The sequence below is a fragment of the Tamandua tetradactyla genome, chromosome 12 (genome assembly GCF_023851605.1).
Source record: "Tamandua tetradactyla isolate mTamTet1 chromosome 12, mTamTet1.pri, whole genome shotgun sequence".
In the NCBI taxonomy this organism is placed as follows: domain Eukaryota; kingdom Metazoa; phylum Chordata; class Mammalia; order Pilosa; family Myrmecophagidae; genus Tamandua; species Tamandua tetradactyla.
Window position 1 is genome coordinate 63,485,282 of NC_135338.1, and position 23,914 is coordinate 63,509,195.

A 23,914-nucleotide genomic window follows, 5' to 3' on the forward strand; every position below is an offset into this window, starting at 1 on the left:
CTTACCTTCTGGATGGGATGTCCATTTTGTTCCCAGAGTGATCATCAGTGAGTCAAGTAGGAGAATAAGTACCTTGCAGCCCAGACCCGTATGATGTCATAGGCATCACCATGGCAACCAAGAGAGCGCCCCGAGTGCGTCCTCCTGCACGTGGAGACAGAGGTTTTCGCTCTTCTACTGGAGGCACCGCCTACGCGCCCAGACCCGCCCTCATACAATGCAGCTCCTTCCTCCGCGCCCAGTTCAGGCCCCGTGGGTTCTGTTGCCCCTGCAAGGTTCCTGGAAGCCAGAGAGACCTTTTAAAAGACTTAACTCTGCTACAGAATTTTGATGATTCCCTAGCACCCCAACATGAGGCCCACAGGCCACGTGTCTCCAGCAGCTTCTTTTATCTTCCCCACTTAAGAGCTGTCCCCCGCCCCCACCTTCACCCCAGCTGCAGCCACTGGATCTCCTCTCTATTTTCTAGTCCCGGAGACACCAAGACCTTTCCATTCCCAGCCAGTAAAAGCTCTTCTTTCTGCTTGAAATGCTCCCCACCCTCACCCCTGACTCTCTCTTACTTAGCCTTTGGGTCTTGGTCCCGCACTTCCTCCAGGAAGCCCTCCTCCTGAGACCTCCCAAGCCTCACTGAAGACTCTTCCCCTCTGTGCGCTCATCGTAGGCCAGACACACCTGAGTAGAAATTGCCTGTTGACTTCTCACTGCTCACTCAACTGTCATCCTCTGAGAGGAGGCCTCGGAATCCTAAACTGCCAGCTTTGAAATGAATCATGTTAACTGATCACTTCTGCACCTGGAAACGAACCCGGGTCTCAGGCATGGCAGACGAGCCACTGTTGCCCGCCCTGATCACTTCTTTTTTTAGTAAGTTTTGAAATCAGGAAGTGTGAGTCCTCCAACTTTGTTGTTCTCTTTTTGAGATTGCTTTGATTCTTCTGGGTCCCATGAATTTCCATAGAAACTTTAGTATCACCTTGTCAATTCCTACAAAAAAGCCAGCTGGGGTTTTTGTTTTATAGGGATCTTATCAAATCTTTAGATTGCTTTGGGGAGTATTCCCATCTTAACAAAATATTTTTTTAAAAAAATTTTTATGGCAACCTATGTACGATATAACATTGGCCATTTTAACCACTTTCAGGAAAACATCTGTGCCATCATAACAATATTTGGTGTTTTGTTCCATGAACCTGGGAAGCGTTGGCATTGGTTTAGGATGTCTTTAAATTTCTTCAATGTTTTATAGTTTTCAATGTGCAGGTCTTGCACTGCTGCTGTTACGTTTATTCCAAAGTAGTTTTTTTTTTTCTTTTTGGTGCTATTATAAATAAAATTGTTTTCTTAGTTTCCTCTTCAGATTATTAGTGTCAGTGTATGGAAATACAAATGATTTTTCTATGTTGAGCTTGTATCTTGCAAGCTTACTGAACTCAGTTCCAATAATTTTTAGTGGATTCCTTAGTATTTTCTATATATAAGTTCTGTTTGCAAACATAGTTTTATTTCTTCCTTTCTATTCTGAATGTCATTTATTTCTTTTTTCTTGTTTAACTGCCCTGGCTAGATCTGCGGTATAATGTTGACTAGAAGCAAAGAGAGTAACCTCCTTGTTTGGGCAATCACTCATTTTCAATTGTGCCTTCAATTGTAGTGCTTTGATAATGTTTGAACTACAGAGATGTGTTAAGGAAGAGATGAAATCTTTGCAGATGAAATGGTATGACAACATCTAGAAACTGCTTCAGAATAACAGGAGGGAGAGGACGAGGTGGCATGGGGTGTGACAGGCAGAACTGCCCATGAGTAGTCGGCTAGTGGTTGGGGACAATGGCGGAAGTGGGTGTTTCACTCTATTCTGTACTTCTGTGTACCTTTGAAACTCACCATAATGGAAAGTGGAAAAAATAAAGCTAAGAATATGTAGAACCAAAACAAAAGAGCTTTAAAAAAAAATGTGTACTATTAAGTGGGGAAAAGGTTCATTGAGGAATTGGAACCCCTGCCACTGTTACCCCATGAAAATGGTTAACTGGTAGAAACAAGACTTCCCCAACAGGGCCATCCATCAACCAGAACCAATAGACCTCTAGGTTGTGACTGGCTTTGGGACCGTAAGTGTCCTTAATCTAGAACAGTTGTGTGTGTGTGTGCGTGTGTGTGTGTGTGTGTGTGTTGATGACACTGATTTGTGGAAGAGACCAAACCAGATATCCTGCAGAATCTTCTGGATTTGTCTGGCTGCTTCATAGTGGGATTAATTTAGCTAATCCCTCTATCCCCTGTCTTTGCTGGTAACTGGAATCGCCAAGACATGTTATCTACTCTACTGTTTCTGGAATTTTAGGCTAGTTTCAAGTTTTCCATCCTGTAGTATTGCAAAGAACATTCTTGTACATTTCGTTTCCTTATGCAAGTAGGCAAAACTTTCTCTAGTACACACCAGGAAGTGCAAGTTGATAGTACGATCTTCAATTTCATAAGATGTGCCAATTTGATCTCCAAAGTAACTGCATTAATTCACACTCCCACAGGGGTGCACAAGAGTTCCCTTTTTCCATATTCTAGCTGACATTTGCTGTTGTCAGACTTAATTTTCTGTCATTCCACTGGGTGTAAAACATATGCCCTTGTGCTCATTTTCCCTTCTCTAATCACCAGGGAGATGGAGCATCTTCTCATATGTCTGTTGACCTTTCAGGCTAAGGAAGGAGACAGAGCCAACAGAACCCACAGGACTCAGAGACTGCTTAGAAATGCTATGAATCAGTTTTATTAATTGAGGAAGTACAAAACTATAATTTTTCCACATTCACAATGAATAGTATTCAAATAGTTATTATTTTATTGGTTTAATCCATTCAACTGTTTAAAAAAGTGGATAGCTGTTTTGTTTTTTTTTTCCATTTGGAACTGTCAGTTTTTGTTTTTTGTTTTTTTTAATCTAGAATTTAAAAACAACAGTGCTTCTTTGAGGATCACATTTCAAGCTCTAGAACTTTCTTTTGGTCATCTGTTGAGGCCTTAAAGTGCTTTCCTAAGAAGATGTATGTTCCAAGCAGACAGATACACTTGGCATGTTGCTCAGCTCATTGGTTCTGCAGTAATACAAGTGAATCTTTGTTTGGATTTTGATGGTGCTATTAATACCCCATGACTCACTAAAAGTGCTGCTTCCTGGAACGTTCTTCCCGGGGAGGGAAAGCCATGTTCCTTCCTGCAGAAGAATAATCTGTACTTACCCTTTCAAAGGTTTGAGCAGAACTTGAGGGCTTTGAAAAGATAACGAAAGCTTTTTAAATGAAACAAAAACTTTAAAACAAATTTCCATCTCTACCAGAAGAGGAAAATATCAGTTGTATGTACCAGATATTCATTCATTCCACAAAAGATGTGTCAGAACCTACCACATGCCAGGCACAGAGCTGGCATAGAAGGGATTGAATACACATCCTTTCATGGGAGGTGACAGACAGTGGAAAGGCAGGAAGACACACTAAACCTATAATCATTTCACTGGAGTGTCATAGATGCTACAGAGAAAGGTTCAGGGGCTTATGCTTTTCTGAAGAAAGTGCTGTGTAAGCTGAGGCCAGGTGACAGTAGGATTGAGCCTGGGTGGAGGCATTGAGGGAGGAGCATCTGTCAGTTTTAGTGGTTCACTTTTGAATCCCCCACCTATGATCTGAAGACTCCCCACTTCATGAGGCTAGGTAGGAGGTAAGCCAGTTTCTCCTTCCAGAAGGTAAAAAGGACAAATACTCATTTTTCCAGCCTCCCTTGCACCTGGGACACAGCCACATGACATAGGCTCAGCCAATCACTTAGAATGAGGGTTTTGAATGGGGAGGCTGAAAAGAGGAAAAGCTTCAGTCCATGGACAATCCAACTGGGAAGCGAGTAGCAGAAGATATCATTGGCCTCACCTCTTAATTGCTGTGTGACCACTCCAAGCCTCAGTTTCTTTATCTACAAGTGAGATTAATCATATCTTCCTCATAAGAGTCCAAATCAAATGAGATTCTGTAACAATAAATTGCTGAAGCTGGCGGATGGGTACATGGTGGTTCATAAAACAATTCCCTCTACTTTAATGCATATATATGACAAACAACTCAATTTTAAAATGGGCAAAGGACTTGAACAGATATCTCTCTAAAGAAGACATACGAATGGCCAGAAAGCCCATGAAAAGATGCTCAAATCATTAGCCATCAGGGAAATGTAAATCAAAACCACAATGAGATACCATTTCACACCCAAATGGCTAATGTTGGAAAGGATGTGGAGAAATAGGAACACTCACTCATTGCTGGTGGAAATGTGAAATGGTGAAGCCACTGTGGAAGACAGTTTGGTGATTCCTCAGAAGGCTGAGTATAGAATTACCATCTGACCCAGCTATCCCGCTACCAGTATGTACCCAAAAGAATTGAAAGCAGGGGCTCAAAAATATATCTGCACACTGATGGTCACAGTGGCATTATTCACAATTTCCAAAAGACAGAAGCAACCCAAGTGCCCATCAACAGATGAATGGATAAACAATATGTGGTAAAGACATCTAATTGAAAATTTTTTACTTTTTTGTTGTATAGTGTAACATGTATGCAAAGCAAAGAAGTAAAAAAGCAATAGTTTTCAAAGCACTCTTCAACAAGTGGTTACAGGATAGATCCCAGAGTTTGTCATGGGCTACCATACAATCCTTTCATATTTTTCCTTCTAGCTGCTTCAGAATATAGGAGGCTAGAGGGCTTAAGTACTCTTTTTATCTTCACAATTGACTTATTTTTTCCCTCTTTTTTTGTGAACAATAACATATATACAAAAAAAGTTATAAATGTCCAAGCACAGCACCACAATTAGTTGTAGAACATATTTCAGACTTTGACGTGGGTTACAATTTCACAATTTTAGGTTTTTACTTCTAGGTGCTCTAAAATACTGGAGACTAAAAGAGATATCAGTGTATTGATTCAGCATTCATATTCATTTGTTAAGTCCTATCTTCTATGTATAATTCCACCATCACCTTTCATCTTTCCATACCTCTCTTTGGGGTTGTTTGGGCTATGGCAGTTCTAAATTTTTTATATTGGAAGGGTCTGTCACTAATATGGGGTAGGGAGATGGAGCTATCTGATGTTCTGGAGAGGCTGTGCTAGGTTTTAGGGCTTATCCAGACCTGGGACCCATCTGGAGGTATCTAATGGACTATTATTCACCTATAAAAAGGTACAAAGTGCTGATACATGCAACAGCATGGATGAACCCTGAGGACATTATGTTGAATGAAGTAAGCCAGACATGAAAGGACAATCATAGTATAATCTCACTGATTTGAAACAATTAGAATAAGCAAATTCATAGGCAGAATCTAGAATATAGACTACCAGGGACAGGATGGAGATAGGAAATGGAAAGTTAAGACTTAAAATGGGCAGAGTCCTGTGTGGAATTATGGAAATGTTTTGGTAATGGATGGTGGTGATGGTAGCATAACAGTGTGAATGCAATTAGCAGCACCGAAATATATATCTGAGTATGATGAAAATGGGACGTATTAGCTTGTATATATGGTAATTTTCTATTTTAGTCCATGGACCTACACTATACAGTGAACCCTAAGTTAAACCATGGACCTTAATTAATTGTACAAGTATAAAAACGTGCCATCATTAATTGAAGCAAATGTTTCACACCAGTGCAAGGTTGGTGGTATATAGGAGTCCTCTTTTCAATGCATGATTATTCTGTAAAGCTACAACTTCTCTAATACGGAAAAAAAATCTTTAAAAAATACATGATCACTTTACTGAGATACAATTCATTAACCATACAAGTTACCCATTTTAAAGAATGACATTCAGTGGTATTTCACATTTGCAGAGTTGCATAACTATCATCACAATCATTTTAGAACATTTTCATCACCCCCAAAGAAACCCTTTATCTATTGGCAGTCACTTCCATGCCCTCTCCCCTCAGCTCCTGGCAACCATAAATCTACTTTCTGACTCTATATCCTGTTCTGGATATTTCATATAAATGGAATCCTACAATATTTTTGCCCTTTTGTGTTTGGCTTTGCTACTTTCACTTAGTTTTCAAGTTTCATCTATATTGTAGCATATATCAGTCCTTCATTCTTTTTATTCCTGAATAATATTCACTTATATGGATGCCACATTTTGTTTAATCCATTCACCAGTTAATGGCCATTTAGATTGTTTCCATTTTCTGGCTGTTAGAATAGGGCTACTATGAACATACAAGCTTTGGGATGAAGATAGGTTTTCATTTCTCTTGGGTATATTCCTAGAAATGGAATTGCTAGATCACGTGGTTAAAGCTTTTGAGAACTGCTGATCTGTTTTTCAAATTGGCTACTCCATTTTACATCATTTTACATTCCCACCAGCAGTGTCCAAGGGTTCCAGTTTCTCTGCATCCTTTTCAACTTCTTGTATTATTATTATCATTATTATCTACTTCTGTATATGTTTTGGAAATCTTCAAAATAGAATGCTAAAAGCAGTTTGGCAGTTCCTCAAAAAGTTAAACATAGAATTATGTACATATGACCCAGCAATTATTTCATTCCTAGGTGTATAGCCCCAAAGAACTGCAAACAAAGACTCAAACAGATACATGTATACCAGTATTCATGGCAGCAATAATCAAAGGGTGGAAACAACCTAATGCCTACCAACAGGATGAATGGATAAATAGAATGTGGTCTATCCTTATAAAGGAATATTATTCAACCATGGAAAGGAATGAAGTACTGATACATGCAACAACATGGATAAGCCTGGCAAACATTATACTGAGTTAAAGAAGCCAGTCACAAAAGGACAAATACTGAATGATCCCACTTATATGAAGCATCTGGAATAGGCAAATTCATAGAGGTAGAAAGTAGGTTAGAGGGTACCAAGGGCTGGTGGGAATGGGGGTGAGGGAAATGGAAGTTATTGCTTCTCTTTGACATGATGAAAAAGTTTTGGTGATGGATGGTGGTGGTGATTGTAACTTTTAGTTTCTTCATTGCTGAAACAAATACCATACAAGAGATTGGCTTAACAATAGAAATTTATTGGCTCATGGTTTCAGAAACTAGTAGGCTTGCTTCCTCCGGGATATGGTGTCTTTTGGCTGGTTGACGATCTTTGGAGTGCTTTGACTTTCCCATCAAATGGCGATGCACATGGTGGCATCTATTTCTTCCGGGTTCTGTTGACTTCCAGTTTCTGCTTCTCTCTGTGGCTTCTCTTTCTGTGTCTAACAGAAAGGGTCTACTTAAAAGGGACTCCAGTAATCTGGATTAAAGCCCGACCTGATTTAGCTGGGCCACAGCTTAACTGACGTCACATCTTCAAGAGATCCTATTTATGAGGGGGAAGTTGGGCGGAGCCTGCAAGGTACCCACTGGGGGAGGTATCCCGGCTGGCCACGTGTGCAGCGACCTTTGAATAACACAGAGTGGGGCCTGCCAGGGACCCAAGGGATGCTTTAGGCTGCCACGGTACCATGAGGTGCCAGACATAAAAGGGAAATGCATAAAATATAATGATAAAGCAATGGTTTTGGACCCATAATGTATAAATATTTATTGTGACAAGGACTACATAAAGGTATTTAAGAGATTATGGCATCTGAAACCCACAACATTAAAAAACAGAACTTTTGTAATAATATTGAGGATCATTCCATTGATCTTCCTAGAAAAAGGATCTCTAATTTCACTAATAAGAACAGAAAGGAGGTTAAGAAATCTCCAAAACAGTTGGCTGCTTACATGAAAATGAACAGTTGGACAACTGTGATAACAGATAAACTAAGGAGGTGATCTATTGCAGAAAGAAAGTTCATCATCCTTTTCCAACTCCTTGTTACAGAAAAAAATAGTCCCCTAGGAGTGGGAGCTTTGACATCACAAATAAAGAAAATGAAGTGGCTTGTACCGGCCATGTGTCTGGAAAATTATGCCTTCATAGTTGAACAAATTTGGCTAACTCCAGTGATTCTGGCTCTTTACAGACAGAAAGCCCATCATCAAAATATAGTGGTTTTTTTACTGAGGTTTCTCAGGACCATAAAACAATGGCACAAGTTTTTTTCTTTTTCTTTTCTTTTTTTTTCCTGCATGGGCAGGCACCGGGAATCGAACCCAGGTCTCTGGCGTGGCAGGTGAGAACTCTGCCTGCTGAGCCACCGTGGCCCACCCAAGTTTTTTCTTTTAACTTTTTTTTATGTATAATATAACTTATATGCAAAGCAAAGAAAAAGAAAAGCAATAGTTTACAAAGCACTCTTCAGTAAGTAGTTACAGGACAGATCCCAGAGTTTGTCATGGGCTACCATTCCATCATCTCAGATTTTTCTTTCTAGCTCTTTCAGAACATTGGAGGCTAGAAGGAATAATTTTTTTTTTATCATCACAATCGAGTTTTTTTTCTTTTTTGTGAAAAATAGCATATTTTTTTCACAAAAATATGAAAGCAATAAATTTCAAAGCATAGCACAACAATTAGATGGAGAACAGATTTCAGAGTTTGGCATGGGGTACAATTACACAATGTTAGGTTTTTACATCTAGCTGCTCTAAGATGCTGGAGACTAAAAGAAATATCAATATAATGATACAGCAATCGTACTCGTTTGTTAAACACTACCTCCCTGTTTAACTCCACCATCACCTTTGATCTTTCTCCCATTCTTAAGGGTATTTGGGCGGTAGGGAGATGGAACCAGTTGATGTTCTGGAGAGGCTGGGCCCCTCTAGGTTTCAGGACTTATCTGGTCCAGGGACTCATTTGGAGGTTGTAGGTTTCTGGAAAGTTACCCTAGTATCTGGAACCATTGTAGAATCTTATATATTGCCCTAGGTGTTCTTTAGGATTGGCTGGAATGGTTTTGGTTGGGGGTTGGCAAGTTATGATAGATAGCAATTTCTAACTGCAGCTTGCATAAGAGAGATCTCCAGAGTAGAGACTCTCAACTCTATTTGAACTCTCTCAGCCACTGAAACCTTATTTGTTACACTTGGCATTGTTGATCCCACAGTGCCAGGGCCAGAATCATTCCTGGGAGTCCCCTCCTGTATTAGTTAGGGTTCTCTAGAACACTCACAAATATAAAATTTATAAAAGTGTCTCACATAACCGTGGGAGCGCAGAGTCCAAAATCCGCAGGGCAGGCTGTGGAGCCGACAATTCCAGTGGAGAGTCTGGACAAACGCCACAGGAGAGGCTCTCCTGCTGAAGCAGGAAGAAGAGCCTGTCTCTTCTGAATCCTCCTTAAAAGTCTTCCAGTGATTAGATTATGCATCACTCATTGCAGAAGACACCCCCCTTGGCTGATTCCAAATGTGGTGCAGCTGACATGATCATGATTTAATTCTATGAAATGTCCTCATCGCAACAAACAGACCAGCATTTGCTCAACCAGACAAACAGGTACCACCACTTGGCCAAGTTGACCCATGAACCTGACCATGACCTCTCCCATGCTGCCAAGAAGACTTTCACCCCTTGATGTCATGTCCCACGTAAGGGGCACAAGTTTTGTTTTGTTTTGTTTTTAGCTTGTAGACTGGATGCTGTTTTATTAGTGTTCTAGCTTGCTAGCTGCTGGAATGCAATATACGAGAAATAGAATGGCTTTTAAAAGGGGGAATGTAATAAGTTGCTAGTTTGCAGTTCTAAGGCCAAGAAAATGTCCCAGTTAAAGTAAGTCTATAGACGTGTCCAATCTAACGCATCCAGGGAGAGATACCTTGGTTCAAGAAGGCCAATGAAGTTCAGGATTTCTTTCGCAAGTGGAAGGGCACATGGTGAACACAGTTTCTCCCTCTTCTGGAAAGGCACTTGGCGAGCACGGCATCATCTGTCAGCTTCTTCTCCTGGCTTCCAAGGGGCACAAGTTTTGTTCAGTTGGAATTTGACATTGAATGTAGCTTTAACTTTCTGGAGGAAGAGAAGTACAAGTGAGCTTGTGGCCTGTTTTGTGAGGATGGAAGAGCTTGGTGGATTGCCTTCCTGTGCTCACCAATAGTTTACAGGAAGAGAAACGATACATCTCACTTGGCTGTGTGTACACTTCTTGGCTTTAATGAAGTCACTACTTAAAAGCAAATTTGGGCGGGCCATGGTGGCACAGCAGGCAGAGTTTTTGCCTGCCATGCCAGAGACTTGGGTTCGATTGCCGGTGCCTGCCCCAAAAAACAAGCAAATGTGAATAATATGTAATAGTTGGTTCAAATTGGCTTCAAGCAGCCATAAAAAGATGGTGTCCAGAACTATCATCCAAAACAGAAATTATAACTGATGGAAATATTCATATTTTAAAACGACAATTAAGTGGATTGTGGGAACAGGAAAACCATCTTATTTTGGTTCTGTGATATACTGGCAGTATAGCTAAGGATGTAGATGCTTACTTATTACAATTGCATTGAGAGGTTTCATCTGCTAAACAGTGCTTGGTTATTCAAAATATCCCTGGACTATCTGATTTCCCAAAAAAAAATCTTGTCTGAGAACTGTGAACTGTGAAAGAAATCAAGACCATTTTTTCTTTTAAAAGCCACATAACACACTTCCTAAAAAAAAAAAAACAAGCAAGCAAAGAAAGAAAGAAAACAAACAGAAATTCAATATATGGTGCTGTAATAACAGAATACTCACATGGAAAAAAAAAATACAGCATACTAAAAAAAAAGCCACATAATGAAACCACTAATGAAACTCTTTAGCAATCTACTTCATATTGAAGCGGAAAATATCCAGAAGAAGCAGCTTCAACTCCAATGAAGTAAAAGTGCACTAAGAAGATTGTTCACCTTTGCTGCATTTGTGATTTATATGGTTATTTGTTGACATTGTTTAAGAACTACTGAGTCTGAATGAAATCCTACATATTGCATAAGAATATAATTTATACTATGTGAAAAACATAAGACAGGACTTATCGCTGGAAACCACAAAGACCGATCATCATTAATTTTTTGAGTGTATTTTTTTAAAGATTGTATTTTATAAGAAAACATTATGTGTGTAGCTATTTTCTTATGTTGAAAAGACTGAAAGATTAAAACAGTGCAAATAATCAATGTTAAAGGCAGTGCAACAGAGGCTCTGTGGCAGGATTCTCATCGGCCATGCCGGAGACCTAGGTTTGGTTCCCAGAGCCTGCCCATGCCAAGAGAAAAAAAAAAAAGCAGTAATCAATGTTAAACATTGTTGGTCCACACTGATATATATACTATGTTTGCAAAATGTTTTAATTATTAATGAGCCAATATGTTGTGATACCAATATCTGTTAAATTTTTTTAAAACCAACCATTTTTCTGGCATGATAAAATCATGGGATTAAATCAGGGGCTTACATTCATTTAGAATGTTAGTGTTGAAAACTATTCCACACCATTTAAAAAAAATGTTTTATTTATTAAAAAAAAATTACAAGAAAGAAAGGCAAACATTCTTTTTTTCTTTTTACATGGGCAGGCACCGGGAACCGAACCTGGGTCCTTTGGCATGGCAGGTGAGCATTCTTACCTGCTGAGCCACCATAGCCCACCCACAAAGGCAAACATTCTTAACATTTGCTCATTCCGTTCTACATATATAATCAGTAATTCACAATATCAACACATAGTTGCATATTCATCATCATGATCATTTCTTGGAACATTTACATCAGTTCAGAAAAACAAAATGAAAACAGAAAAAAAATTTAAAAATTATACACACCCCTTAACCCTCCCTTTCATTGATCACTAGCATCCACACCATTTTTAAAATTTAAGAATATTTTTAGTCTCTCTGGCACTTTTTTTTTTTTTGCTAGAATCATCATGACATGTATGTATGTGTTATACCCATATATAAAATTTTAAAAGGCGAATGCACATTTGTATGCATGCTTAACTGGAAATATCCATGAAGTTGGCTAATTTATGTTCATTTTCATGGTATATAAATTTCTAATATTTTCAGTTCTGTATCATTTAAGCTTCCTTCATTTGAGTAAAACCACTAAATATTAAAAAAGAGAGAGAGAGAGAGAGAGAGATTCTTTTTATCTCCACACCCACAGGATCAGGGATTGCGAACTGAACATGACTTTTGGGGGGGACATGATTCAATGCCCAATAGTGGCACAACATTGTGAAAGTAAGTAAAGTCACTGAATTTTGCATTAAAAATGGTAAAAATGGAGTGGGCCACGGTGGCTCAGCAGGTAAGAAGGCTCGCCTGCCATGCCAGAGGACCTGGGTTTGATTCCCGGTGCCTGCCCATGTAAAAGAAAAAAAGGTAAAAATGGCTGATTTTATGTTATGTATATGTAAGCAAGATAATTTTTTTAATGAAAGAAAATAATTAGAAACTGCAAGTGAAAGTGTTTGTAAACCGTGAAATGCTTAGGCTAACAAGTTGTTTGTTCAACAAATATTTGAATACCTGCCCTGTGCCAGGCATTTTTATAGGTGTTTGGCATATCTGAGTGAACAAACCTCACAAAAATCCCTATTCTCACGCTCAGGACTGATCGTCTCAGTTCTTCCTAAAGTCTTTCCTCTGGAGCCTGGGCCACGGCTCTGCTGACGGCCTGGGTTTCAGACCCCTGGTCCCTCTGGCTGCTTGCATCCTTGGGAGACCTGAAATACAAGGGTGAGGGGACCACAGTGGGATTTGCCCTGGCCCTGTCCTCCCTGAGCCCAGACAGTTGTCTGTGTTCACCCTTCCAGCATTTTTTCTCATCTGAGATGAGATGGGGTAGGCTAGAATGGAGCCAGGGGCCACCAAGCATGAAGATGAGAGTTTTATGGGACTGACTTACCAAATGGCTTCAGAATTGCTTGCTATTACACACATTTTTCAAAGGGATGTGTACGGGCCCCACCAATTGCAGAGCAGGGACCTTATCCCTGCACCCTGGGTCAGTTCCCAGGTAGTGTCCAGGGGGCCCACCAGGCCATGGCTGATGTTCAAGGCATATACCATCAAGGAAAGCTTGTAGCTATCCAGCTTTACCTCCTATGCCCCACTGTGCACCCCACGCTGCCCCTGTATCAGGCTGCTTATGTGCCCCAAGGCCAAACATAACCACGCTCTGGAGCCTGGAGGTGCATTCCTCCTTTATTCTGGGAAAGCCTCCTGTTCTTCCTTCTCTATTGAAATGAGGCCAGCTTTACAGAATACTGTCTCCTCCTTTCTGGACCCTCCCTCAAACTCTGCCCTACCAGCAGGGGGAATTCCCCTTCCCTCTGTGCTTATACCGCAATTGGGGCATTTTGGACTTCACTGAGGTTGACATAACATCATTTTGCTCTGCAGCCTTCCTCAAAGACGCTGTTTTCATCTTTGTGATCCCTGAACAGATGATTGGGCGGTTCTGGTAGGTGTTCAATGAAAACTTGATGAATCTATGCCTGGTGGGGGGGGGGGGGCGGGATTACTATAAGTGTAGAGGATGGGGAGGTGGTGAGGGCAGAAGTGGTCTAGGAAAACTTTCCGGAGGACGTGAGGCTTGGGCTGGAAAACTTCTATGGTAGAAGTGGGCATGGGTGAGGTCAGCTCAAAGGACAGGGTAAAGGGTCCTCCCTGAGCTGAAGGAAGAGTCCTTGGAAGTTAAAGTTGCTAGTTATCAGCACTCATTAAAAACCAGGCACCATGCTAAATGCACTACCTAGTAAATGCTAGAATAGGCCTTGAACATAAATACTGTTATCTCCAATTTACAGGTGCAATAAAGAGGCACAGAGGTCCAGTGCCTCACTAAAGGTTCCTTTTTGGTTTTCAGCAGGTGCAGTGTACTTTGTTGATGGTTCATGTCAAGATTCGGCTCTCTAAGCCCCTCCCTTTCTTCAGGGGATCTGGGACAGAAATTGGATCAAGGAAGGGAGAGTCTCAGTGTCTTGTGAATCCAGTTGAGTCAAGGACTCACAGGCAAAATTGATGGCCTTTCTCTCCTCTTGTGTTGTTGCTGGACCTGGTAGTCCAGGTACTCTCCCTCCATGGAGGCCATGTGGACCACACACAGGTCTACCACCTGCAGCTGTAGTCAAGTTCTTTGACATTCCAGGAAATGAGCTTGAGGCAGCGATCATTGAGGTCAATGCTAGCCCCCAGCGTCAGAGGCGGGAGGAGCAGAGAGCCTCAAGGTTACCTGTGAATCCCAGCAGACGACCTTGCATACCTTTGCTTTCTTTCTTTTTTTTTTTTCACTGATAGTAACTTTCCATAAAAATCCACCTACTCTAAGTACACAGCTCGATGGATTTTAGTCAATATGTATCTTCACATAGTCATCCTTAATCAAGTTTTAGGACACTTTCATCATCCACCTATCCGTCAAAGTTCCCTCTTACCTGTTTGCCGTCACTCTGCACCCTGATTCCTGGCCCTAACCAAACTTGGTATGTTCTCTGTGGTTACAGAAATTTCTTTTTTTAGAAATTTCATAAAATGAAATCATATGGTGAGTGGCTTCTTTTGGCATGATATTTTTAGGATTTATCCATTTTGTTGTTGTGTCAGTTTGTTCCTTTTTTATTATTGAGTAGCCTTCTAGTGTATGGTTTCATCGCATTTTTTTAATCCGCTAGGTGACAGACATTTGGGTGATTTGCTGTTTAGGGCTATCACGAATGATGCTATTATGAATATTCACATCCAAGTCTTTGCAGGGACATGTTTCCTTTTTGCCTGGGTAGTTACTTAGGAGTGGAATGACCAAGTCAAATGGTAGATGTGTCTTGGACTTTGTAAGAATATGCCTTTTGTAAACTATTTTTCCAAGTGGGGGTACCTTTTTACATTCTCATCTGCAACCAGAGTTCCAGTTTCTTCACATCCTCACCAGCACTTGGCGTTATCAATTTTTTTTAACCTATTCTAATGGTCATGGTTTCAATTCACATTTCCCAGGTGATTCATGATGTTAAAATATTTTCATGTGCTCATTTGAGCAATTGTATAGGTTCTGTTCAAATCATAAGATTCTGTTCAAATGTATGCTTATTATTCAATTGTCGTATCATCCAGTTTTATTAGATCTTTATGTGTTTTGGATGCAAGTCCTTTATCAGATAGTTTTCAAATATTTTCTCCCAGGTGAGGCTTGCCTTTTCCTTTTGTTACTTTTTATTGTGCTAACATTATGTGTAAGACCAAATATCCCAGTTTAACCATTTTTAGGGGAACAATTCTGTAGCATCATTTTCATTCAAAATGTGGTACTGTCATCATTACCATCCTCCACCAAAACTTGTTCATCACCCATCATAAAAAGAAACTCTGTATCCATTAAACAATGACTCCCCATTTCCTATCCCCACAGCCCCTGGTAATCTCTAATATACTTTCTGTCTCTATGGATTTACTTAATCTAGCTACTTCATATCAGTGCAATCATACAAAATATCTGTCCTTTTGTATTGGGTTTATTTCACTTAACACACTTTCAGAGTTCATATCATGGCACGTATCAACACTTCGTTATTCCTTTTTATGGTTGAGCAATATTTCATTGTATGACTATATCACATTTTGTTTATACATTCATGGGTTGCTAGACACTTGGGTTGCTTCCACCTTTTGGCTATTGTGAATAATCCTGCTGTAACATTGGTGTACACATATCTGTTTGAGACCGTGCTCACAATTCTTTGGGGTATATACCTAGGAGAATTGCTGGGTCACATGGCAATTTTGTTTTCTACAAGGTCTTCACCATTTTACATTCCCATCAACACTGTAGAAGGGTTCACATTTCTCCACATCCTTACCAACATGTTAATTTGTTTTTGCTTCTTAAATAATAGCCATCCTAGTGGATATGAAGTGGTTATCTCTTGGTTTTGATTCATATTTTCCTCATGAATAAGATGTTAAACATCTTTTCATGTACTGATCAGTTATTTGTCTCTTCTGGAGAAAGTGTCCCTTACCATTTTTTTTTCTTTTTTAACATATTAGTTTTATTATAGCAAAAAAGAGAAAAAGAGACACATAGGGCAGTGCCTGGGTCTCAAATGCTGAACTGCCATGTTCTCTCCTTGTGGGCAGGATGCCACCCTCTCACACAGGCATGTGAATTGCCAACTAGGGCTTCCCAGCTTCCAGCTTCTTACTTCGTTATTTTACCTGGGTAGGCACTGGGAAGCAAACCCGGGTCCCCGGCTTGACAGGTGAAAACTCTGCCACTGAGCCACCGCTGCTCACCCTTACCTTGTCTTTTCTTTCCAGTTGTCTGCCCCTCACCTTGTCTTTTGATGAACAAATTTTAATTTCAGTGATGCCCAGTTATGTTTTCCTTTTATGGTTTGCGGTTTTCATATCCTCAGAAATCTTTGTCTAGCACCCACAGTCATAAAAGATTTTTGTCGTCTTCTACACATTTTCTAACTTTAGCTCTTATATTTAGGACTATAATCTATTTTGAGTTAATTTGAAGACATGGTGTGAGAAAAGGGTCAAGGTTCTTTTTTTTTTCCCAAATAAATACCCAGTTAGTCCCAAACAGTTTGAAGACATTCTTTCCCCCAGCAAATCTGACACCTTGCCCTAATCTGTGATTCTTTTTAGACACCCAATTTTGTTCCCTTGATCTCTACGTCTATCCTTACACCACACTGCCTTAAAGTACTGCTACAACACAGTGCGTTTTGAAATCAGCTCAGGACGTAAACCTTGTAAATCTTCCCAAGATTGTTTCAGTTTGTAAAGCTCAAACATCCTCCTGAAAGTTTCCTTCTTTAAAGGGGCTAGATTTTTTTTATTTTTTATATTACATGGACAGGCACCAAGATTCAAACCTGGAGTCTCTGGCACAGCACACAAGAACTATGCCACTGAGCCACCACGACCTGTCCAAGAGCAAGTTTTAGCAAGGAATAGACTTAACTTTGGATCCAGATACAGGTAACCGCAATTCAAGTTTCGTTTTGTTTATTGGGTAAACGGATTAAAAAGAGGGAGAAAAAAAAGGCATCTTGAGGATTAAATGCAGCTACCGTTTCCTTGGCCCTCAACACCTGCTGAGCACTAAGAAACCAATAACCCCCATGGTAAAGAACTTCTAAAACACTTACTGTGCCAGACATCAGTTAAGACCCATACATTTCCCAATACTTTATGTGGTCCTAAACTCAGGGTTCTTCTAAATGCTATACACTACCTACTACCAACTCTTTTTCCAAGAACCGTCCAACTTGAGCATTGTTAAATTGACGTCTTTGCCCTTCTGAACTCCCACGCCCTAGATGTGACCTCACGTAGTCCAGCCGTTTCTTGTCTTGAAAGATCCACACCCACCTTTGTTTCATCAACTTTGGACACAGGTGTTCACAGCTAACATACAGCTAGTCCTAAAGTGAATGAAGAACCAGGGAACTAATGAAAGGAACTCTCAGGTGAGGGGCAAACAACTTTGGCAATTTAACTTTGACTTTTCATAAACTTAAAACAGTAAGTGACTGTGGAACATAAGATGTTCTACAAATACCACTAAAAAGCAGTTTAGACATGAAAATCCTCAGAGGACAGTAGTGAAAGTACGTCTCCTTGCCTCCTCCAATACCTGCATGCCTACACACCAAAATGTGAGGCAGCCAGAGGATACAGCAGATCTTAAGGCAGCCAGTATCTCAAGTATCACCCTTCATTCTCCTAGAAAAGTTTGTAGACCTATGTTTGTACCTTGTGGGCCCACCCTGCCATGTATAGTAAGCCCACCAAAGAATAAAGACACTTTCATACAACTTTTCTTTTTATTTACCAGTATGTGTTACCACCATCTTAAGCAGAACAGGATTTGGGCACTGTTATGTCCACTCAGAAGCCTGGATGAGTGTTTCCCTTGCTTTGCAACAGTATAGGCTGTCTTAGAATTGTGCTACTCTAAACAATACTTTTCTTTGGAAAACAAGCCCTATGGATATTTGCTCCCATTGAGTTGGTTTAACATACTAATTTCTAGAGGCCTAGTAGTACATGCAGAGTTGTAAACTACAAGAGATGGAAGGTTTAAAAGGTAGATCCTCAAAGATGAAACAAGTCATTAAAGACTTCTTTTAAACATCAAGGTATATGCCTCAGAACACACACTTCGTGGTAGATTTGGTCTACTAGGAATCCGCTTGCTAAACACTTGAGACCACAAAGTTAACATTAGGTTACATACATCTTACAATAAACGCTTACCTCAATCAGTTAAAATAAGCCAACATGAAACAAGAAAAGAACTACTAGCTCTGCTTTAGTGCCTAAGTATCACAGTATCACACTTTAAAGTAGAAAGAAATCTTATCTTCCCCTTAAGTAGTTGTCATGCCATACAGATTTTTATGTTAACAAAAATAAACAAAAAATTCCTTGAAAATATATTATGGGTGGGAATGAAGAGCAACTATTGGGCATGTGTACACATCCTGTAGGGAAAGCTCAGTCCACTTCTTCCATGCGTGAGGTGTCATCATCTCCCTCAAGAGGTGGCATTTCTTCCGTTACAGCAGTACTGCTATCATCAGCAGTAGGATCATCTTCATCAATACCTTTTTGGAAATAAAAACCTCATTAGGAATATTTTACTAGCCCAATATGAATCTCATTTTCACGCCAGCCCTTTTCAACTAAGCAATCCATTTATCCCTAAAAACCATGTGACTGAAGTGAGATTTCATTCCTCTAGCCATGTTCTTCCCTAAGTGACTGAAAGTTACCCCCTTTCAATAAGCAGTGAGCAAGTTTCTTTTTCTTAGGAATACAACATACTACATAGTACAAGGCTTACCCAGGCCGAGTTTAATCATCCTGTAGATTCTATTGGCATGTGTCTGGGGGTCTTCCAGACTGAAGCCGGAAGACAGGAGTGCAGTTTCATAAAGCAAGATGACCAAATCCTTCACAGACTTATCATTCTTATCAGCCTCTGCTTTCTGCCTTAAGGTTTCAATAATGGAATGGTCAGGGTTGATCTCCAGGTGTTTCTTTGCTGCCATGTAACCCATTGTTGAGTTGTCCCTTAGGGCTTGAGCCTTCATGATTCTTTCCATATTTGCTGTCCAGCCGTATGTGCTTGTAACAATGCAGCATGGAGATGTGACCAATCGGTTTGACACGACAACCTGCAATCCAAGGAAGTGAAGTAATGACCAAGCCTAGAAAGGTTACCTTTTACTTCACCAAATTTACTGTTCAAAAAGGAGCTACAACTTAAGTTTGAAGGAACACCTTTAGAAAGTGTCATTTTAAGAAAATATAGACATACTCACGTACCTTTTCAACTTTTTTCTCCAAGATGTCTTTCATGATTTTGCAGAGATTTTCAAACTTTGTTTTTTTCTCTTCCTGTTTCTTTTTCTCTTCTTCATCTTCTGGGAGTTCCAAACCTTCTTTGGTGACAGACACTAAAGTCTTCCCCTCAAATTCCTTCAGCTGTTGGACACAGTACTCATCAATAGGCTCGATCATATAAATCACTTCTAGGCCATGCTTCCGGAGACGTTCCACAAAGGCAGAGTTGGCAACCTGATCCTTGGTTTCACCTGAAATGCATTAAGTAGCTACATTTAAGCCTTTAACAACTGGGTTAATCTCTCTTTGAGAATACTTACACAATCAAATAGCATCCTATGTCGATCACATATGTTCATTCACACAATCAGTTTCTCTAAGGGCTGGAGAGCAAAATAATTAAACAGTCTAGCATTTACTGTTCATTACCAGTGATGTAGTAGATATGTTTCTGGTTTTCCTTCATTCTGGTGCAGTAGTCCTTGAGAGAAACCATCTCATCACCAGAAGCAGATGTGTAGTATCTTAACAGCTCTGAAAGCTTCTTGCGATTTTGGGAGTCTTCGTGTATTCCAAGCTGCAAGATAATATTAGCTTTAGAGGTTTTCTTAAAATACAAAAAAAAAAAGTATCAAACAGATTTACACTAACCTTAATGTTTTTAGAGAACTGCTCATAAAACTTCTTGTAGTTCTCTTTATCTTCTGCCAGTTCAGTGAAGAGCTCTAAGCACTTTTTGACCAAATTCTTTCTGATAACTTTCAAAATTTTACTTTGTTGCAACATTTCACGAGAAATATTTAGAGGAAGATCCTCAGAGTCCACCACACCTCTAATGAAATCTGAAAAAACATAGACCAAATGCCTTCAAGATATACCACCCAAAGACAAAAATTGTTTAGTATAGACACCCAAAGAAACATAAACTAACCCAGCCACACTTACTCAGATATTCAGGGATCAGCTCCTCACAGTTATCCATAATGAAAACCCTGCGAACATACAACTTAATGTTGTTCTTTTTCTTCCTGTTTTCAAACAGGTCAAAAGGAGCACGTCTTGGGACAAAGAGAAGGGCTCTGAATTCTAACTGTCCTTCAACTGAAAAATGCTGGGGGAAAAAAGAACAAAACACTAAACACCAAGAGACAGTGAAAGCAGCTTTTACTGAACACTTTAACTGACAGATAAGTACTTGCAGTCACACAACTTAAAGCACTAAGACATAAAAGAAAAAAGCCCACACCACCTACCCTCTGATTTAACCATTTGAGACCAATTACCTGGCTGAGGCATGATAGTTCTGGAAGCACTCAATGCTCACCTTCACTGCCAAGTGGTCTTCCCAGTCGTTGGTCAAGCTCTTATAGAATTCTCCATATTCTTCATTAGTAATATCGTCAGGATTTCTGGTCCAGATGGGTTTTGTTTTGTTAAGTTCTTCTTGATCAATATATTTTTCCTTGATCTTCTTTTTCTTTTTTTTGTCACCATCCTTCTTTTCTTCTTCTTCATCATCAGAACCAACATCCTCTATTTCTGGCTTATCATCAGACTCCTTTTCTTCTTTTTCTTCCTCTTTTTCTTCCTTTTCTTCAGCCTCATCATCACTTACTTCTTTATCACGTTCTTTCTCCACCTGGTTAAAAAAATTACGTGAAATACTCTGCTTCCTAAGACTAAAACAGGCTAAGAGTACTTATATCATAATCTAAGTCAACCACGCAGAGAAACCTGTAAGGAAACTTTACAGCAACAAATTATTTCAGCCTTACTTCTGTATACAGAATTAAGGTCAGAGGAACCCAGCTCCAAACAGGCTTCAGACCAGCATTAATAAACCCTTTAAATTTGGGTCTTCCTTAGTTAAGCCTAAAGACTTCAAGTTCAGCTAATTACATACAGGCGTCCACTACGCAGTTTGCAGTTTATGTACAAACTTACAAAAAGAGTAATTGGATAGCCAATAAACTGAGAATGTTTTTTCACTATCTCCTTTATTCTTCTTTCCTCCAAATACTCAGTTTGGTCTTCTTTCAGATGCAGAATAACCTTTGTTCCACGACCCATGGGTTCACCTTAAAGGAAAAGAATACAACTTTCAGATATAGTTAAGGTTAAAAAAAATACCCATTTGGCTCAAGGTCACCTAAGAGGTCCTTGCCAGCACTTTCTGAACCAGTCCCTAATAGGCAGGGTTTACCCCCTCTCATAAGGCTGAGCAGCAGCACGCTCGGCTCCTGCACCTGCTTACATCTCTATTGGCTCTCACTTTCTCAAGACTTTCAGCACCACCCCCCCCCACCCCACCCTTAGATGCTCACCTGTGTCGGTCCTAACAGTGAAGGAGCCTCCCGCCGATGACTCCCAGGCATACTGTTCATCGTCATTGTGCTTGGTGATAACCGTCACCTTCTCCGCCACTAGGTAGGCAGAATAGAAACCCACGCCGAATTGGCCAATCATGGAGATATCGGCACCAGCCTGCAGCGCCTCCATGAACGCCTTGGTGCCCGACTTGGCGATGGTGCCCAAATTGTTGATCAGGTCAGCCTTAGTCATCCCGATGCCGGTATCCACGATGGTGAGCGTCCGGTCTTGCTTGTTGGGGATAAGATTGATGTGCAGCTCCTTCCCGGAATCCAGCTTGCTGGGGTCGGTCAAGCTCTCATATCGGATTTTGTCCAGAGCCTATACGCAAGAATACACCCGTCAAGCCCACGGCCGGGTCCTCACCCACACCCGACCCTGGAACACAGACTTACGTCCGACGAGTTTGAGATAAGCTCCCTCAGAAAGATCTCTTTGTTAGAATAGAAAGTGTTGATGATCAAAGACATCAACTGGGCGATCTCGGCCTGGAAGGCGAACGTCTCCACCTCCTCCTCCTCCATGGGCTGGTCTTGGGTCTGGGTCTCTTCGGGCATCTGCGGAAGGCAGCGCGCGCTCAGGCCGCGGCGTGGCGCGTAGCCGCGCCTCGGGGTCCGGAGCACCCGTCCGGTATTTTTAGAAACCCGCCCCAGGGAAGAGAAAAATTTAAGGAAACCGAAAATAGCCAGCGGGCTGACAAAGGGATGACCTCATTTAGCGCGGCGATAATCGCAGGGGCGCGCACACCCCGCCAGGAGACGTCGCGGGTTCAGTGCGCCTCTATCGCGCCCCGCCAACGGGGGCGCCCCCTTTCCCCGCCACGCCGCCATAACGCCCCCCCCCACCCCCCCGCCGCCACCCGCGTCCGCGAGCTGGGACCGAAACCGGGAGCCGTCTGCCCGGAGAGTCCTCGGCGCTAAGGCGTTTCTGCCCGCGCATAGAACCCATCCCCCACCGCCTCGGCAGAATATCCCGGGAGACCAAGGGGCGTCCGGAACCCGTTTCTGGGGAGGCCGCGGCAGGCCCGAAGCCTCCGGAAGGGAGACGGGGGCCGCCCCCACACTCATAGGCCGAGAACCGCGGAAAGGTGCTGGGGGCTGAGTCTGGTGCCCCCGGCCGCGCCTCCCCGCTCATTCCCAGACACCAGCACCCTCCCGTGCCAGAAGAGACCCCCAAGTTCCCCTTACCTTGGCGATAGGAACACGCAGTTACCACACCGCAGCAACCCCTGGACGCTGAAGCAACTGGCGCGCCACCCCCGCGCCTCCCTTATATAGACGCGGGCCCGCCCAGCGCGCGGCGCCTTTTCCAGAAGCCTCCCGAACCTTCCGGAAGAACCCTCCCCAACTGCCGCCGCGACCGCGCGCCTGCGCCTGCGCCCTGGCCGCGTCCCGCCCCGAGCCGAGAATGGCCTAGGCGTCCCGCCCCGCCTCGCTGCGCGCTCTCGCGTCGCCTTCTGCGCCTGCGCGGCCCGGAATTCTCGGGAAGGTCTCTGCGCTTCCGGCGCCACCGACCCCCGCCCACCCTCTTTCCTCAGGCTGGTCCCGGTTGTGTGTATCCCTGCCACCCGTGCCCTGGCCCTGGGGTCTCGGTGGGCCCCTGGGTTGTGCCCCCAGCTCGGCGAGGGTACTGGGGGCCCGGAAAATAGTGCACGTGGCCGAGTTGCTGTGAAATTTGCAGTGATTTCTTGATTCTTAGGCAGTGTGCCCTCCCTGATGGCGTAAGCGTCTGCTCAACGCTTGGGCTGCGACTTAGGGGTCCAGGGTCGCGTGTAGAGGTCCAGAGCAGCAGTTAGAGGGTTGGTGTCGTGTTTAGGGTTCCGGGACACGGATTGGGGGGTTGGGGCAGCATTTAGGTGACCCAGGCAGTGATTAGGGGGTTGGGGTTATGTTTAGGGTTCTGGGACATGGATTGAGGGTTCTTCCGTGCCTGCCCTCTCCACTGTCAACTTTCGTTTTGCATGGGGGTGGGGGGCTGGGGCTCGTGACGCAGACTAGTGCGTTTGAGGCGTGTAGGGTCGGTCCGTGACGGGGTGCGGATGAAGGGTCACTAGTGAAAGGTTTAGGAGGCGAAAGGGTGAGAAGAAAGAAAGGTACACTAGGAAATTTAAAGTGGGGGGGGGTGGGTGGGTATTTCTGCGCTCCCAGGCAGAACTCACCAAACCCAAGATGGAGGGAGGTGAGTGCGCGTGTGGGCTTTGGCACAGGCAGCTTTTAAGGTTTGAGGTCAGGT

General features: G+C 42.1%; 2 protein-coding genes, 1 long non-coding RNA gene and 1 pseudogene across 11 annotated transcripts in view; 2 read left to right on the top strand and 2 right to left on the bottom strand.

Annotated features, from left to right (window-relative positions):
* Nucleotides 1-615, bottom strand: part of LOC143652226 (uncharacterized) — a 43,087-nt gene extending 42,472 nt beyond the window's left edge. For all 7 annotated transcript variants that reach the window (XR_013160517.1, XR_013160516.1, XR_013160514.1 and 4 more), the window contains exons 1-2: nucleotides 564-615; nucleotides 6-279 (exon numbers count right to left, since the gene is read on the bottom strand). The gene's annotated coding sequence lies outside the window, so the exon portion shown is untranslated. The remainder of the gene's footprint in view (nucleotides 1-5; nucleotides 280-563) is intronic.
* LOC143652228 (uncharacterized) lies at nucleotides 112-17,096 on the top strand. Of its 3 annotated transcripts, none has more exons than XR_013160521.1 (4): nucleotides 112-867; nucleotides 13,352-13,412; nucleotides 13,818-14,433; nucleotides 16,818-17,093. It is a non-coding gene; the product is annotated as an uncharacterized LOC143652228 (long non-coding RNA). The 3 variants fall into 3 exon arrangements; XR_013160522.1 differs by having other exon boundaries at nucleotides 114-867; nucleotides 13,818-14,018; XR_013160520.1 differs by having other exon boundaries at nucleotides 121-867; nucleotides 13,818-17,096.
* Nucleotides 7,655-10,465, top strand: LOC143651556 (KATNB1-like protein 1; annotated as a pseudogene).
* Nucleotides 17,097-17,879: 783 nt separating the features above from the next.
* On the bottom strand, nucleotides 17,880-23,012 carry HSP90AA1 (heat shock protein 90 alpha family class A member 1). Its single transcript, XM_077123583.1, has 11 exons — nucleotides 22,870-23,012; nucleotides 22,078-22,239; nucleotides 21,637-22,003; nucleotides 21,257-21,390; nucleotides 20,637-20,951; nucleotides 20,258-20,423; nucleotides 19,964-20,154; nucleotides 19,742-19,889; nucleotides 19,295-19,563; nucleotides 18,810-19,143; nucleotides 17,880-18,570 (listed from the first exon to the last, which is right to left on the bottom strand). Exons 2-11 carry the CDS (start codon nucleotides 22,237-22,239, stop codon nucleotides 18,461-18,463), a joined length of 2,196 nt encoding a protein of 731 aa, XP_076979698.1. The 5' UTR covers nucleotides 22,870-23,012; the 3' UTR covers nucleotides 17,880-18,460.
* Between the last annotated feature and the right edge of the window lie 902 nt (nucleotides 23,013-23,914).

What these genes read in the sequence shown, in the direction of transcription:
- HSP90AA1 (XM_077123583.1), bottom strand. Translation starts at nt 22,239, where the DNA reads ATGCCCGAAGAGACCCAGACCCAAGACCAGCCCATGGAGGAGGAGGAG. An exon ending in TTATCTCAAACTCGTCGGAC is followed by an intron (nt 22,004 to 22,077) that starts GTAAGTCTGTGT and finishes TCTTGCGTATAG; the next exon opens with GCTCTGGACAAAATCCGATA. An exon ending in CACTGTTAGGACCGACACAG is followed by an intron (nt 21,391 to 21,636) that starts GTGAGCATCTAA and finishes TTTTCCTTTAAG; the next exon opens with GTGAACCCATGGGTCGTGGA.